This window comes from Condylura cristata, unplaced genomic scaffold, assembly GCF_000260355.1.
Source record: "Condylura cristata isolate star-nosed mole 26May11 unplaced genomic scaffold, ConCri1.0 scaffold00029, whole genome shotgun sequence".
Classification (NCBI taxonomy): domain Eukaryota; kingdom Metazoa; phylum Chordata; class Mammalia; order Eulipotyphla; family Talpidae; genus Condylura; species Condylura cristata.
This window is the reverse complement of record NW_004567130.1, coordinates 25571171-25588955: the sequence shown is the minus strand read 5'-3', so window position 1 is coordinate 25588955 and position 17785 is coordinate 25571171. Positions and strand designations below refer to the sequence as shown.

The window sequence follows — 17785 nt, the reverse complement described above, 5'->3', positions numbered from 1 at the left end:
AGCTCACCCGTGCGTGGCTGCTGACTTGAGAGATCTGGTGCGGCTGTCTCTGGTCTTCGCTGTTCTGCAGCTGTGCAGTTGCGGCTAGGTGAAAGTGGCCTTTATTTCACTGGGAAACTTGGGATGCAGATCAAAGTCAGTACGTTCTGAGGTCGTTCTTGTTGAGGTCCTGTGTAGCTCATAACTGACACAACAAAATTGTTCCTTTTCAGCTTTTCTTAAATGGTGCTAAGACCTTTGCCCGCAAAGACTTGGGTCTTCTAAAACATGACAAGTCCTATCTTAGCAGTTCATCTTTACATACTGTGTTGCACTTGAAAACGCGTTTTTCATGCTGTCTATGAAAATTAATATAAAGCTGTGTATTTTACTGTCGCGGGAATTAGGCTAGCTGTGCAGCGTGCTTAGACTCAGCAGTGTTAACTTGAAAGACATGTGTGCACCTCTCCGTGTTAGAAGATACTTACATTCGGGTCTTTTTGTCACGCCCTGGAAACCATTTTCGCTAACAATTTTAATTGAGATTTACATAGTATATTTGAAAATGGAGGGAATATGAGTCTGGTGACCATGTTTAGAGCTGTCGGGCTTTGGCTAGGCTTGCATGGCTGTAGAGAAGCGACTCAGTCACAGGACTCAAGAGGCAGCTCAGAAGGGGAGCCTCACAGAAGACCGCGGCTGTGGGTCCGCCCTGGCCACTGCCGCTGTGCTGCGCTCCTTCGGCCGGAATTGGCAGCTTTTAAGTAAGCGCCGCCTTGGTGGTGGTGGAACTTTGAAGCTGTTATTTCTTAGTGCAACTAATGTGAGCTCCTTCAACAACTGTACAGTCAAACCTGAGGGTGTGGAGAACATAAGCGCCCTGTTGATTTAGTCCGAAACTCCCGTCTGCTTGGAGATGGTGACTTACGGGCAGAGTCCTGTTTGTAAGCAGCCCCACTCGCGACTAGCAGCGGCCAGTTGTAACTAACTTATTCCACATCTGCTTTGCAGAAAGCATCTTTGCTCTGAAGATGGCCACTGTCAAACCCCAGACGAGCCAACTCTGCAGAATTGCCCGTTGCTCCAGTGATTTAACCTGACCTCTGCCCCAGCCCTCAGCCAGCACCTTCTGAATGTAATCTGATGTAGTGAGGGCGCTTCCAAACAGAGTGAAACTCTGAAATGAAGGAACCCGCAGACTTAGCTTCCGTGTAACACAAAGCATGTTTGCAGCCTGATGTTAAAAGAAAAAGGCAGCGAGCGACCCCTGCTCCTGAAGAAAAGGACAGACACGGCACAGGGAAATCCTTAACTTGCTGCCCGGAGAGAACAAAAGCACTCTTCCTGAGGAGACCTGGGCAGTGACGCTTTCACTACACGTTGGATAGCCCGTCAGCTAGAGGCCTTCCCCCCCTCGCTTTCACCTGTGTGCTTTATCCACTCGTGTTTGGCCCCCAAGAGTCCTGCCGCCCGTGCACCGGCACCATCACCACAGCCCCTCGTGCTCTTCCCACCATTTAGAAGCTTTTTTCCTTGAGAGCAGAGATCATAGGGCATTTTGTGGACAGAGAATTAATGACTTTGCTCCCCTTAACTTAAAGTAGTCTCTCGTGAGCCCTCTTTGTCCCCTTGTCCCGTCCCGCCCCCCAACACCCGCTTGTCAGTCCTGCGGAGCACCCCCTGCGAGGTGAGATGGGAAAGCTGCTGGAGATAGCAGCCGCAGCAGGGGGAGGAGCGCTCTTGTGGGCAGCACCTTCTGGTCTGTCCCTGGCCGGGACACAGCAGTGAGCCCTGACAGAATGGTGTGTCTGTCGCTCAGTGTACTTGGGGAGGGTTAGTCACAGCAGCAGATCCGGGATTGCTGTCCTCGGCTGATCAGGAAACTGGGGAAATGGAGGCTGTGCTGGCGCATGTTTGTAGGAGCTTGGTGGGTGGGCTTTGCCTTGGAAAGCGCGGTGCTACTCCGAGAACCATGGGCCAGTGAGCCCGCGTGACAAGGTGCCGGTTACTGGTCTGAGGCAGGGAAATGACCGCTTACGAAATTGACAGTCAAAAGCAAGGCTGTCGTAGACCTTAAGGATTGAAAGGTGGAAATGTAACGTTCTCGGGGGAGACAGCCTTTGTAGATGAGGAAATTGGAACCTCTTACACAGTCAGAAGCAGGAAAGATTCCTTCTCTTCGGAGTTCTCAGAATTCTGGGGTGAATGGATGTTTCAGGATCAGACTCCTGTAGCCAAAGTGTGCGAGAACAGTTCGTTTCCTTAGGAGTTTTGATGACTTTATCTGAAATCTCCCAATCCCTCCACTCTGGGGTTTGGTAGTATCCCTCTGGCAGGGAGTGGGTGTCACTAATGCTCAGGTTTATCATAACGGGTGGTTAGATTGTGGAGAGGTAAGCATTTTTCAATAAATTGGCTTCACTCTGGGTGTGGAAAACTCAAGATACTTGATTAAGAGCAGTAGGTGGGAGTTTCTGTCTCTCCTGCCTGTCTGCCTTGAGAGAGTGATGTCACCTTTAAAAGCCCGAAGTATAACATCAGCATTGAGGAAAGACAAGCTGGGGTTGGGGAGGAAAGATGGAGAAATAAGATTATCAGAAAGTGTAAATCTTCCTGCTACTGGTGACAGTGATAAAACCAAAAATCTGGTTGATGTTTGTGTGGCTTTTTTTTTTTTTTTTTAAAGAAAAGAACTGCGAAATTGTATTGTTGTAAATATTCACTAGTTTTTGTTTTCAGCGAGAGGTCTGATTTTCCTAAATGTCAAATATTGCAAGGTTCTGCGTCACTGAAGTGACGTGTGTTCTTAAGATCACCGATTAAGGGAATTATCTTTATCTGTTGGTTTGTTTTTATACCAGTTGTGCTGTTCTTAGGCTCTAAAACTTCATTGTGATTAAGAAACCTTTCGTTTACTGTTGAAAAGTGCTGTTTTTATTATTCCTCGGAAAGAATCCCACTTCCCTTCTGTAAATTTTCATCTGTTTTGCTTGTTGCCAGGCTGTAGAAAAGTTGGTGTTGTTTGTGGGACCAAAAAGCATCACCAATAACATTCTGGTTTTTATCAACTGATTTTTGATAAAATTGCTTGAAGTAGTTATCATGTGCTCATGTTAGTGATTTGCCAGGTGAACAAATTAGTTTCTTCAGAAAGGCCTTTCTCATAGAAGTCGGATAAAAATTCTGTCTTTCTAGCCAGATAGAGTGTGTTTCAACGTGCTGATGGCTGATGGCTGCCCTGCACGTGCTTCAAGGTGCCTCCTCCCTGTCGTATGAGCAACACTCCATCTTGAGTTCTTGTTGGGATATTTTGGATTCCACTGGCAATTGTTGAAATAATTAGGTATTTACTGATTGAAGAACTACTATTAGGAGGTGATCGTGAGGCCCCAGCCAGTGAGTTTCCTACCCTTTTGTGCCTATTCCTGTGCTCAGGGCACAGTGAGGAAGGTCAGAATAAACTGGTGTTTACCGGGCGAGGCAGCATGACTCCTAGTTTTCCATAGTGCTGCGAGCCGAAAGAGAGCTCTTCGATTCTTTTGTCTTTTTAGTGGTTAAGGATGTCATCCTTACGGTGAACTTCTAGTCTTACTGTCTGTATGGAGTTTCTCCACAGCGTAGCACTTAGAGCATTTATAACAATTGGCAGTTATTGAGTTCGTCTTTTTCTGTTTTCCACAAGAAAAAGGACAGAAACCTTGACCATCCTGTTGCTAGGGTGTCCTCAGCATCCGGCACCATTAAGTCTGGCACATAGTAAGTGCTCAGCAGCTATTTTGTGGCATGTCTGAACCATGGTAAGTATCGATAACCTTAAACAGGTTGCTTGATTACGTTCTTACTAAAGGCATCCCATTTGTGAGGCTTACATCCCGTGTCAAATTTTTCTTAGAGGACGATGGCTGTGTATTGAGGTTTCTGTAGTATGTTCTATAAAAATGTCTGTGATTTGGAAGATCAGTGAGCAGATTCTCAATTAGGGGAGAGTGCGGGGTGATGGAGGCACCGGCCCGGTTCCCTCCCTTCGGGCTCGATAACCATAACCGGGCGGCCATTGACCTCTCCTCCCTGCCTGTAATGCAGGCCTGAAGATGGCGTGTAACTCCGTGGGTTAAACGGCCAGAAAAGCCCCTTCACACAGTACTCACTGCATGATACCTGCTCGGTAAATGTTAGCGGCCAGTCATTCCCTTTGACCGACACTGAAAATAGTGACTAGATTTTTTTATACTGTGGTTGATACTGCTTTTAAGAAATATGTAAGTCCAAGCACTCATTTGGTTTGGGAGAACCTATTGTGAAATCTTGATCTTTTTTTTTTTTTTGAAATCTTGATCTTTTAACTGTTAAACACGTTACCTTTAACTTGAAGTTTAAGAGTAATTACCCTGTGTTCACAACCAGAACAATGACCCAGTAAACTCTGGTGGGAAACTGACACCATTGCCTTTTAATTTTAAAGCTTAGAAAGCTCCTTTGCTGATCATAAGTGTGTAGTTTGGGGTGCATGCTTAATTCTGATGCCGCAAGTCAGCAGTATTTAGAAATTTATCCAGACTTCATTCATGCAAGAAATTTGACCACCTGCCACGTACTGGCCCAGGATGCGTACACTACAAAGCCACTGTGGTCCTGAGGTTTGCATGCTGTGGGGTCTAAATGAGTGGTGGACCTGAACCAGCAATTACAATGCAGAGCAGGGTGAGCACAATGGGTAGAGACCACATGTCAGGAAATCATAAAGCAGGCTTGAGAGAGATGGATCAGGGAGACATTCCAGGGTGAAGTGATACCCAAGCAAAACCTGAGAGGACGAGCAGTAGTCACTTGGTGGGAGATGGTTTGGCCAGAGTTTTGACTGTTATAATTTTATTCCTAGAGCAATTCATAGGGAATTTAAGCAGCTGTAACACCATGCTGTTTTTAATGAGTGCTGTTCTTCACATATAAAATAATAGTCTTTATCTGTTCCAGAAAAATTGTTTTTATCCTTCCGTCTTCTTTAATTTTTAAACTACTACGCAGTGTTGCTTTTGAGTGATCTCTAAACATTATCACTCAGAACAAACAGTAGGACAACTAAAGCTCCCTTAAACTCTGGAAGGAGGTATAGTTGGAAACCTCCAAAATCAGCAGTGTGTTCGTGACATTGACTTAATACGACGGCCTTGCTTCACTAGAGTAGCCTGTGTATTAAGAGCATAGCAGCCTGCTTTCCATCTGGGTGAGTCCTGAAAGACTTAATGGGAGCTGCTCATTCACAAGTGTGACGCCAGATGCTGGTTGAAACCAGAAGCTTCCAGGAGGCACTCCTAGCCAAAAATAAAATTTCCTGCTGGGCATTCTGCCCATGCTTTGGGGTTGACTTGTGGTGAATTCACTAATGATTGGAATTTTCTGGCCAGTGAAGCAAGGATCCCACCATCTTTCTATCAGGAGTGTTTCTTGCATTCTCGGCTATGTGTCTAGAAGGGAGCAAGTTACTGTGAATCTTCTGGAAAAGTCGTTTTTTTGCCGCTCTGTCACTGTTGTATTACGTGTAGGTCCGTTCCATTCCTTCTCTCAGATTATCGTTAGTATGCTTTCCTAGTACAGCCTCTGGACAGTATCTCGTCACCATGTGCTTCGAGTTTGACCATTCCTCTTGTCATCTTTATTTACTGTTGGGAAAAAAAATGACGCCCTCTACACTCAAAACTCATTTCTCGCACAAATACACAGTTTCGGTGACCAAGGCTAGAGGATGGTTGTGATCGTGACAGTATTTTTCAAAACTGGACACTGTCTTCCTCAGTGGAACAAATTCTCAACAGACATCATCTGTCTTTTTACTTGTAGTTTTTGTTACTCGATACTCTTATTGGGACATTTACAAAACAGGCTTAAAAACAAACCCATTGAGTCTGTTACTCTTATTTGGCTTTAAGGCCAGATACAAGACTTGACTGCAGGTTGAGAACAGTCTGGCGCCTAGTGATCAGCTCTTGGAGGGAGGCAGTTTAGTGAAGGAAGGCTGCAGGTGACTGTAGCAGCTCAGTGATTTTTAAAACGTATTTAATGTGTTCGACTCTGTTACAACCAGACACAAAGCAGAAATGTCCTCCTTTCCTGCTGTTGCCTCCCTGGTGATGAACAGTCACCGAGCCTAAGGGATGCTGGCATTCAGGGCCTGCCGCTGTGCGTTGCCAGGTTTCTCTCACCTTACATGTCGTCTGTCCAGGTAATTCCTCCTCTCTTGGCACCAGGCACGGGCCCAGCTGTGGCGCAGTCTTGCAGGAGCCTGTGGGTTGTTCTCATGAAATGGAAACACTTAAACGTTTTTTCATTGATAAATCAGGAGCCTTTAAGAAGGTACTGGGCTCCTGAGAAACACTGGTCCCACAAGGGTTCATAGCATTGCTAACCTCACAAGGTTAAAACAAGGAGATTTTAGAACGGCCTTAGTAGCCGTTCTAACATTTCCTGCTGCACAGAAACAAATTCATTGATGACAGGGCTGGAGAAGAGAACAGGCTGGTGTGGGTGTGTGCAGACCTAGGGCGAGAGCTGTGCCTTGGAAGTCGGTGCCAGCTGTGTGAAAGGAAACCTGTTGTGAAGCACTCAGCCAGACAGAATGACCTGTGCTCAGGATGCTTTAAAGAAGGCTTGACTTGGTGTAGGAGAGGCAGCTAAATAACCTCTGAGATTCTAATTAGGTATTAGAAGTCACATTCTCTTAAATGTCCTGATGAAACCAGCCAATGAGCTAGTTAAACGCTGCTTTTTCCCCTTTTATCTAAAACTTCTCCTTTGCATCTTTATGTTAAAGTGTATTGTGCTCTCATTTGACTAATGGGGTTTTCTCCCCTACAGTGAGAGGGTCCAAGCCTGGTAAGAATGTCCAGCTTCAGGAGAATGAAATCAGAGGACTGTGCTTGAAGTCCCGAGAGATCTTTCTCAGTCAGCCTATCCTACTAGAACTTGAAGCACCACTCAAAATATGTGGTAAGTTTTGGTGCACTACCATTTGTCTATCTTTGACTACTTGATTTTCTGAGCGCAGACTATGAGGATCACCTTCTGTTCGTCAACAAACTCGTTTACAATTCATAAGTAGTCTAGAACTCCTGAAAAATTAAGTTCATTAGTCAGAATTTTGCAATAAATACTGGACTTCATTCATTTACATGTGCTTTTAAGTTTTATAAAAATTACTTCATTAAAGAAAGTAAACATTGCAAAAGGAAGGAAAGAAGTGAAACAGAACGAGAGCGCTAAGAAAAGATCTGAGTGAGCTATGTGGTTATACAGGGATTGTATTTTAAGTTTAAAGCAACACTAGTGTTTAAAATAGAACTTGCTTTCTCTGTGGTTCTGCTGTTTTTGCATAATAGATACAATAAGCCGTGAAAACTTAGTTTATCTGAATATATTATCGCATATTTGACTGCATTGATAGAGCTTGTATGTGTTTTTAAAGTCAAAGGCTCTTTGCATTATCTAGCCAGGGAGAACTTGAGCCAGAGTGTGTTACAGGCAGATACCGTGTGTGTACCTTTGTCCCGCTGGGGTGGGCCTCTCCGAAAGTGAGCAGTTCAGCGGACACAGTGCTGGGAGCTAGCGGAACTGTCGGAGATCTGATACCGGTCAGCCGACTGGGAGGAAAAGGCGGCGTTATGAGTACGTTTGTTTTTGCTTCTAGGTGATATCCATGGACAATACTATGATTTGCTTCGACTTTTTGAGTACGGTGGTTTCCCGCCAGAAAGCAACTACCTGTTTCTCGGGGACTATGTGGACAGGGGGAAGCAGTCACTGGAGACCATCTGCCTGCTACTGGCTTACAAGATCAAATACCCCGAGAATTTCTTTCTTCTCAGAGGAAACCACGAATGTGCCAGTATCAATAGGATTTACGGATTTTATGATGAATGTAAGTACTGTCTCCGCTGAAGGAGGAGTTAGATTGAGGCGCTTGGTCAGGAGCAGCGTGTGGGCCTCAGACGCAGCGTTCGAATCTCAGGCTTTCTGTTCCGTGAACCTGGTTTTGGCCTCAGTGTTTCTTTCTTGGCGTAGAAGAATGGTATTCTCTGTAATGTAATAGGCCCTGATTCCCTCCTGTGATGGCCCCATTAGGAATTACGGTCACAGTGGTGGTTTCTTTAAGATAATTGTGAACATTCACAGACACTTTTAATTCTTTAACTCTTGAGAACTTGCTGAAATACCATTTTCCATAACATTCACCTGTTCACAATTCAGTGATTTTTAGTTACTTTTAAAAGTTGTGCAGCTATTTCGCCACACTACCAGTCAAACATTCCTCTACTTTATGTCTTCTCTAGACATTTCATGTGACTAGAATTTTACAATGCACAAATTCATCTTTAAAAGTTTGTAATGGAGGTTTATTTTTAACTTGCACATATTTTGCCATCACTTTATTGTTTTGAGTGTGCACTGTCAGTTGATTAATTGATAGGGAAAAAAGAACCGATCCCTTAGAAGCCATGAAAATCATTTTTGGTAGAGAGATTGTTGTGAAGAAAAAGGTTTTAAATTCTTACTTCCACCCTTTTGTGCTCATCATTTCTGCCAGAGAGAGTTCAGGAAGGGTAGCCCAGGAACTTGGGTTACAGCACTTGCCAGTATGATTTATAGGGGCATTTATATTGTCACTGTGACCTTTCCTGAAATTGTAGTCTGTCAGGGTGTGGCATTTTTCCTTCTTGATTTCACAGATGTGTTCGGCTAGCTTTTTTGTTAGGAAGTGCCCTGCTAGCGAAGTTACGTACGTAGCCCATCCCTCCTGCTGCCTGCCTTCCTTTCCTTCAACTGGATGTTCTTGGTTGTGGCCTTAAGACATGGCTGTGAAGATGAGGTAGGAACTGACTGGGTCAGCTGAGTCTGTGGCGAGAAAGATTCTTGCTGTTGACAGTGAGTCGATCAAGGATGGGCTGACGGCTAAGGCAGATACTACTCCTTGTATGGTGAAAGGAGGCAGGGATACTGTAATACAGTAATTACAATTGCCAGTTGCCAGTACTGCTTTATGGGACAGGTTAAGAAAAGGCTTTTTTCCCCTAGCTTTAGCTTAGTGAAGACAGTATTGTTTACCCCGAAGAGGCTCAGATCCCAGTAAGCTCTTTCTGGGGTCGTCTGTGTTAGTTGTAAGGTGATGGCTACGTCCTTTTTGGTTTCTGTTGAATGCAGAGGGATTTTAAAACAGTGATGAGACGGCTGTTGCCTAGTATCAGTTTTGACTCTTATTTGGTCAAGACACTTACTCTGTACCTTGTACTCAATCTCCCTGTCTTCATCGGGCAGCTGTAATTTACCACTCAAGCTATTTGTGTGCAGAAAAATGCCCTTGACTGAGATATCTTTCAGCTGATGGTTTTGCAGACTTAAAAAAAAAATTTTTGTTAATTTGCTAAAATTTGAAATCTTTTAATTGGTAAGTTATTTCCCAAGTATGACAACCACTTTCTATACTACATCTCCCTCCCCCCCCCCTTTTTAACTTCATGGCTTAAAGTGCCAGAAAAGCTGAGGTGTTTGTTATATTACAGGTGAATGTTCATTATCCTTACTATGTTAAGAGCTACCCGAGCTTTGGTAATAGGAAACTGCACAGGGGATTCTGGCTCCGAATCTCAGGATTTGAGAACTTGAAAAAAATTTTGGCAGTTGTTTAGCACAGCCCTTTCTGCAGCTAGAGGTTCCTCGTGACCTGAGGTGACCTTAAGGAAGAGAGGCTGGGGTCCAGGGCATGGTTGAGATTTTAACTCAAGGACAGCAGGAGGAACGATCCTAATTCTTGATGGAGGAGCCAGCAAAGCTAGCGAAGGAATTGCAAGAGAAGCTTGAGTGTGTGCCTGACTGAGGCACATAGAATCAACGCACAAAAGCCGATTTTGAGGAAGGAAGTAGATTTGTCAGCACTGGCAAGTCTGGGGTGGGGGGATCTTTGGGGGATCATTCCAAGACAGGCTCCAATAGAAAATGGAATTAACACCCAAATCACTTCTGTGAGTGGGGACTAAGATGCATCCTTCTTGTTGTATTTATTAATATCTCCATAATTGGAAATTGGAGGTGGTAATTATACTCGGATTTCCCTTCAACCTTTTGTAGAGAGACTTCCAGAATGCTCCAGTAACAGTATATGCGGGACAGAGGGAATTACTGAGCTCCAAAGAAATACAAGCCCGGGTGAGCCATGAGGAGTTGCACCTAATTATACAGAAACCATGAACTGTTAGGAGGAAAGACAGCAGTCCTCTGCATAGGGAAACGTACAGTGTGTGTGGAAATCGCATCACCTTGCAAGTCCTGTGCAGAAATACCATACCAAATTCATTGCCGTGGAGTGAAAGACGGGGTCTGGGAAGTCTGCTGTGTGGGTGGGTCTCGCTCCCGTAGGTTCCCAGGTCCCCGGGGTAGGGAGAAGAGACTAATGATGAACTCTCGGTTTAGGAATAAGGGGTTGCTTCGGTTTCAGTTGGATGGTAAGGAGACAGTGCCACTCCAGCAACTCACTGTCCTCAACTATTTCACACAGACTGGTACTTGGATGTTTTTGTGAGTGAGTTTTTAACTCGGAACCTTAATTTTTCTGGGGAAAGAATGCCTTAATAGCATGCTTCATGTCCAAATTGCTCTTGGACTCCAGGAAACATGGTGGGCGAGGGCGGCACCACCACCGTGCAATCCTGTGCTCCCTCCTGGAGTGGTGAGGGGCTGGGAGTTAACCAGCAGCTGTGCACATTCCGAGGCTGGGGGAGACGGCCTGGGTGCGGACTCCGGACTCCCTCAGAAGGAAGATGTTAGCACGACAAGCGAGCGTGTGAGTTGTTCATAACTGCCTTTTAGAAAGTGGAGCTAACCTGGGAGTTAAGTGGCCAAATTTCAGACAGAGTTTACGCTACTAGACAGATGTTGGCGCTTGATGTTGATCGTAATCGTCACATCTGGAGCTCAGATCGTAGACTTCTGTGGAGTTTGTTTGCATGGAGAATGCAACTTGCTCGTAGGTCGGACATGTCCCTAACTTTTCCTAAACACTCTCCAGAGGATTCCTAATAAAGTATCCTTCATTTACCTCAGAAGTAATCAAAAACCTTGCTTTGGGAGAAATTGTCCTGAAAAAATGAACCTACAGAACACAAGTCTTTTTTAACCATCCTAACATGTTCACAGGTAAAAGAAGATACAACATTAAACTATGGAAAACTTTCACAGACTGCTTTAACTGTTTACCGATAGCAGCCATCGTGGATGAGAAGATATTCTGCTGTCATGGAGGTATGGGGGCAGAGTTTAAATTCTGATTGGACATTTTCAGTTAGCACTAAAATGGCGTCCTGTTGAGAAGAGTACACCATTGATTCCTTACCAGGAATTCTAGGTGCCGAAACAACTTGATTGGAAAAAAGCAAAAGTATTTTTAAGTATAAACTGAACAATTAATATGCTGTACTAGAGAGCCTCAAAAATGCTGACAGTGTGAATAGCCTTTTCCTTGGTTTATTTGATCATCTCCTTTTGGAAAATTTTCTGAATTTAAGTTTTAAAATTACTGCTTTTCTCCGTGGTTGTGCTTTCTTTATATGATGTCGTTGTTAACATATTAATGGCGAAGAAGGATTTCTCTTCATTTGTGGTCAGAAATTGGACAACCATCAAAGAGCCAACACAATATATTTTAATAAAGGCCATTTTACCAACTTTCCTCTATTTAGGTGGGTTTTGGTAGAGTGGGACATGTGATTAGAAACTCAGATGAGGCTCTCCCTAACCACAGCCACTGTGGCACGTCACAGTTCAAAACGTCACCAGGGAGCTGACCTCTCCTGACCCGCCGGCTGCTCCCACTCGGTCTCTGGAATCCTCCCTCTCCTCCCATGCACCTCTGGCCTGGACCCCAGTTCTTGAATGCATAAATAAATCTTTTTAAAAAGAAAAGAAACTCAGAATTACACACAGTATACTTTAAGGAAGGCCATTATCCCAACTTTCCTGTGTTCCAGTGGGTTTTGGTAGAGTTGGACATGTGATTAGAAACTCAGATGAGAATTAGCTCCACTCTGAGCTGATCTGTGATCGATTGGTGGGCTTGGACAATACAGGTTTCATGGAAAGCTGAGGTTCTGTGGCTTATGTACCCAGTGATTAAAAATACTAATATAATGTAGAATATGCACAGTTATTCTCATCAGCTGGGGATGTATCCAGGGTAGTGGAGTCAAATTTTTTTAAGGAACTGGGTTTTAATTTTACTGAGCTTCTTATGTTTAGGCTAACTATGTATACACTGTTTAAACATTCTGTGCCCTACAGATTAGTGCCCGTAATTCATTCCAGTGCTTACTCAATTGAATTTTTAAAATCGAAACCAGGTAAATAAAACAATCACTCACAGTTTTTGATTTATAGCTGGTGTCAGAGTGACTGAGTTTCTCCGCAGACAAATAGAAATAACGTCCTTTTTAACGTCCTGTTTTTCCTCATTTCATAGGTTTATCACCAGATCTTCAATCTATGGAGCAGATTCGGCGAATTATGCGACCAACTGATGTACCAGATCAAGGTCTTCTTTGTGATCTTTTGTGGTCTGACCCCGATAAAGATGTCTTAGGCTGGGGTGAAAATGACAGAGGAGTGTCCTTCACATTTGGTGCAGAAGTGGTTGCAAAATTTCTCCATAAGCATGATTTGGATCTTATATGTAGAGCCCATCAGGTATTGATTTTGAATTTTACATGTACACTTAAGAGCATGTGTGTGAGCACAGATTCTCCTTGTTGATGTTGGTGGGTAGGTATTGCTTATTTATCTGCAAGTGACCTAGGTATCCGGCTCAACGGGAAAGTGAAGAGTGGTTGGACTCATCTAGTATCTGCACCTATTTATACTGAAAACATTTTTCTCCAAGGTGGTTGAAGATGGATATGAGTTTTTTGCAAAGAGGCAGTTGGTCACTCTGTTTTCTGCACCCAATTACTGTGGCGAGTTCGACAATGCCGGTGCCATGATGAGTGTGGACGAGACCCTGATGTGCTCTTTTCAGGTGCGTTTGCCTGCCCGCTGTGGCCTTTCACTGTGTCTCAGCTTCAACTGCTTTTAAAAAATTAATGCTTTCATCTACTGCTCATTTGTGTTGAGGGGTAAAGTTTTGTTTTCCCCTAACCATTGTTGTCCTGGCTCAGTAATGTGTGGGTCCCTTTTAAAAGAAAAAAATTACCAGGGAATCTTTTCCTTGGTGTTAAGCTTACCTTTTTTATTTACTTAGATAGGTTTTCTATTTTATTTTAAGTCCCTTTATTAACTTGTAGTATAAAACTGAAATCATAAGGTCGGTAGAAAATTTAGCTAAAATTAAATCACTGCCTGCTTGTGAAAATTGGGCTGACGGCCGCTGCCAGTGTGTGGGTGATTACCCCATTCTCCCTGCACTTTTCTCTTAATTTCTACAAAACTTCTGTCATTTGGTCTTCACACAACACAAAAACATCATTTGCACATAAAATCTGCCTCCTTGGGTTCTCCCTGGTGGCGCAACGGGTTAAAGCACCTCAGTATGAAGCTCTCTGAAGCCACTATAGCCTGAGTTCCGTCCCCCGCCAGGGAGTGACCCACAGGGCGCGGCAGACCTCTCCTGTCTCACCTGCTGCTCCCCTCAGCAGGGTACTTTCTCAGTCTGCCTGTCCTGCTCCCCGTTCTGTCTGTGGTGAATCCTCTCACCGCCCCTGCACCTCTGGCCTGTACCCCAGTTCTGTATGCATAAATAGATGAATCTAAAAAAAAAATTTGCCTCCTTTTCTTATTCACTGTGGTTAAAAGTCTGTCTGCTGGCCCTCCCTGGTGGCGCAGCGGGTTAAAGCACAGCACTGAGAATCTAAAGCCGCTTCCGCATGAGTTCAATCCCCGCCTGCCCCGGAGGTGACCCACAGGGCGCGGCAGACCTCTCCTGACCCGCCCGCTGCTCCCCTCAGCAGTGGACTTCGTCAATCTGCCTGTTCTGTTCCCCACTTTGTCTCTGGTGAAGCCTCTCACCACCCCTGAGCCTCTAGCCTGTACCCCAGTTCTGTATGCATAAATAAATAAATCTTTAAAAAAAAAAGTCTGTCTGCAAACTAACTCAGTCATAAACTTAACTATCACTACTGAAGTCACATAACAATTACCAATTTAAATTGATTTAAACTTTTTTTTTTTGCCCCACATCAGAAATTGCCTCTCCCAGGGATTGTGAGCCTCGCCCCTGGGGGTTTGGGAGCCATGACTCTGAGGATCTTTGCCCCGGATCAGAAATGATGTGTGTTGACAGAAAATTGTCACGTTATTTAGAAGCAAAATAATTTGTCTAGCTTGTGTGTTCATCGGCAAAATGCTTACTTGTCAGCTTAGTTTGTGTTAATTTGTGGGGCGTTCAGAGCTCTTACGCAGTTTGGAGCCATCACAAACTTTTCTGGACAAAAGACTTGTGGGAATTTTGTAATTTTCATAAGATTTGGGTTTAGAAGACTAAAATGCATTTTTTTTTAAATCTTTGCAGATTTTAAAGCCTGCAGAGAAAAAGAAGCCGAATGCCACGAGACCCGTAACACCTCCAAGGGGTATGATCACAAAGCAAGCAAAGAAATAGATGTCACTTTGACACTGTTTAGTCGGGACTTGTAACATATAGTATATAACCTCCCTTTTTCAGACTGGAATGTGTATTGGTCAGCTTGCTCAAATAGTGTGTTTGTGGGGCCCCTCCTCCATTTTTGACCTAATGAATGGCATTTGCTGGTTATAACAGCAAATGAAGGACTCCACTCTCAAGAAACAAATAATGTTCTGTTTTTCAATTCTCTGTTCCTTTTGCAAACAACTTTTATGATGGTGTTAAAACTGTATGCCCTGGGACAGTTTAGCCTGTCAAAGGGGTAAGTGTACAATTGATTTTTTTTTTTAATTCAGTACAACCCATGAATAATGTAAATGCTCATTTTCTTTAGGATATAGAGCCCTAGGGTGCTCAATCTGTACATGTTATTGTCATGAAATGCGTATTGTTGATACAAACCACTGTGAACATTTTTTTAAATTTTTGTTTCAAAGGGATTGCTTTTTTTTTTCTCTCACTGTCGTGTCATGTACAAACTAGTTTTTCAACATTAGGAGTAACCTTCAACCTTGCCAGCATCATTGGTATGATGTATATTTAATTAAAGCACACTTGCCCTACCTATACTTAACATGACAATTAAAGCCATTATTTTAAATGTTTGTGACTCTTTCCTAAAGCCAAAGTTTCTGTTGAAATAATGTGCTGACTCACCCGGAGTACAGGTGGCAGGGTGCGTGCCCAGTGCCGCCTTTTGGGGATTCAAAACAGGTTTTTCATTTTGAATAGCAGTTAGTAACTCAGTGACTGTTTAAGCTATTAATAATTAAAGTTAATAACATTTTGTACAATTTCCATATAGTCTATTCATTAAGTAATCTTTTTACAGTTACGTCAGGCCTGAACCCGTCCATTCAGAAAGCTTCAAACTATAGAAACAATACTGTTCTATACGAGTGACCGATTATGCTTTCTTTGGCCTACGTTCTTTATTCTGCGGTGAAGTTGAGGCTTATTACTCAAAATAAAGAATTAACTTGCAATCCATCAGTTTATACAGAACTCACAGTATCTATGACTTTTTTAAACCAAGATCTGTTCAAAAGAAATCTGTTTTTAACAGATGACCGTGTACAATACCATGTGGTGAAAATGAATTCAGACTTATTAAATGACAAACTTGTTAACTCTTCTCAGTGTCTATTTATCGGCACAATACATACAGGAGAACTGTTGATGGCATAGTGAATAGATTTTAATGAATAAATGCTCTGGAAACCACCGTTTGGATTCGGATTTGTCTTCCTTCGGCAGCCCGTTCCCAAGGATGGGCCGTCACGCGGCTGCTCGTGCTCGCTGCGTTCTCACTGGGCAGCCCTGAGCTCAGGAGCGTGGTGAGAGGGAGTATCTCCCTGCCATTGGCGGTGCGGGACTTAAGAGCCAAGGCTTCATCTGTCCCCTCAGTTTCTTCTTTGTCTGGGTTCAGTTGAACTTCATAAAATGCGAGAGATTCTTTCTTCCGACTTGGCCCAGTTTTCAGCGCAGTTCCCGGCTCTGGGCTGCTCCTGCGGCGCATAACAGCATTGGGTCCTGTCAGGGTCACAACGTGTGTTAAACGCACATGGGTATCTCTGAGTGGGCTAGAAGCAGTTGCTTCTCTCAAACGTTGATTTCCCTTAGCTGGGAGAAGGCCCGGTGAGCAGCTTTTTCATCAGGCAGCAGCCAGGGCTGGCCCCCAGCACCGTGAGCTGTGCTGTGGCATTGGCTGTGTCTGGCCCAGTGTGCACTTGAGTCGGGGGGACCGGGGCGGGCCGGTGGCCCTCATGACCTTGTGCTTGCTGGGCCAGTCTGTGACATAGGCCTAAATGCAGACCTGAAACTACAGGAAGAAAGGCAAACTTCATACATCTGTATGCCCCAGATTTTACCAGTTGTGTATCTTCCACGATTTACAAAAACCTCTAAAGTTGTAAACACTGCCACTCCATGGAGTGGCTTTAGAAACCTTTCAGCAAGAAGATGACAGCACTGGTTAGCTGCAGAATAAGATTTTTAGCATATGACATCCTAGAGACTCCAGGATTTGAAACTAATTTGTGACCAAAGAACTCCAGGCTTTGCCTCAAAACCCCAGTCTGCACTGACTGTCCAATCTCACGTGTCCCTCACCTCCGTGGGCACCGGAGGGGAGGTCACCTCTGCCTTGACAGACGGGTGGCCGCATTTGGTCTGAGACTCGGCCCCTCTTCTAGTTGTGGGGCTTGAATGACTTGACCTGCCGAGCCCGTGTCCTAGCTATAGAGGAGGAGCAATACCTGCCTCGAGGATCTTGACAAGCCTGCAATGCACTCAGAAGAGCGTCAGCTTGGAATAGTGTGCAGTAAAATTCATCTGTCGGGGAGATTTCAGTTGCCTTCTAAGCACCTGCAGCTATTTGTAGCTGCAGGGAGTGAAGCATTAGTGAGCAGTGGCTTCAGGCAGACCACAGAGATATTTTTTGCAAATACAAAGAAACATGAGGCAGTTGCAGTTGCCAGTGTGATATTTTGAGTTCTGGTTTTAAGGGGTTGGTTAAAGGTATCCCATCTCACAAGATGACCTTGCCATCACCAAATCAGAAAGGCGTGAGCTGCCCTTAAGGAGCCGAAGAGCTCTGTCGGCTGAAACCCACTTTGCTTGTCGAAGGCTTGTGCAAGGCCTGCCCACATCTAGCTGCAGTGGAAGTACAGACACTACAGTCCTCTGGTTCTTGCAACACCTGCATGGGAGACTAGCGCCTCTCAAGTAACACGTGAACTGTAGGTCATGGAGGCAGCAACAGTTGAGTGCTCAGCCACAATGGAACTCCACACTACACTGGCAGAAAGGAAATCACCAAATTTCCCAACCTGGCCCACGATGGGTGGTTGAAAGAGGAAGTTCGATTGTGGGAAGTGAAAACTTGGTTCAGCTAGTAAATTAAGGCAAAGTGGGCGTCATGATCCCCAAGCAGGGAGAAAGTACATGCAAGCTGCGGTGGACCTTGGAGCTTCTGGACAGGGCATGTGACCGGACCTGCCCAGGTGAGGGCGCTACAGCTCTTCAGCTAAGGCTATGCATGAGGGCAAAGGAGGCATGCTAGTGCATAGTTGGGCAACGGAGACATAAGATAATGGTCCCTTCGGACAGTTTGCAGTTTTGAGGGGATTTTTTTTATGTTGAGGTAACACT

At 44.4% G+C, this 17785-nt stretch overlaps 1 protein-coding gene across 1 annotated transcript in view; it reads left to right on the top strand.

Annotated features, from left to right (window-relative positions):
- Window positions 1-15857, top strand: part of PPP1CC (protein phosphatase 1, catalytic subunit, gamma isozyme) — a 17092-nt gene extending 1235 nt beyond the window's left edge. The window contains exons 2-7 of the mRNA XM_012731156.1: window positions 6832-6963; window positions 7661-7891; window positions 11161-11265; window positions 12479-12702; window positions 12896-13030; window positions 14519-15857. Coding sequence (XP_012586610.1) covers window positions 6832-6963; window positions 7661-7891; window positions 11161-11265; window positions 12479-12702; window positions 12896-13030; window positions 14519-14608 — 917 coding nt within the window. The 3' untranslated portion in view covers window positions 14609-15857. The remainder of the gene's footprint in view (window positions 1-6831; window positions 6964-7660; window positions 7892-11160; window positions 11266-12478; window positions 12703-12895; window positions 13031-14518) is intronic.
- The last annotated feature ends 1928 nt before the right edge of the window (window positions 15858-17785 follow it).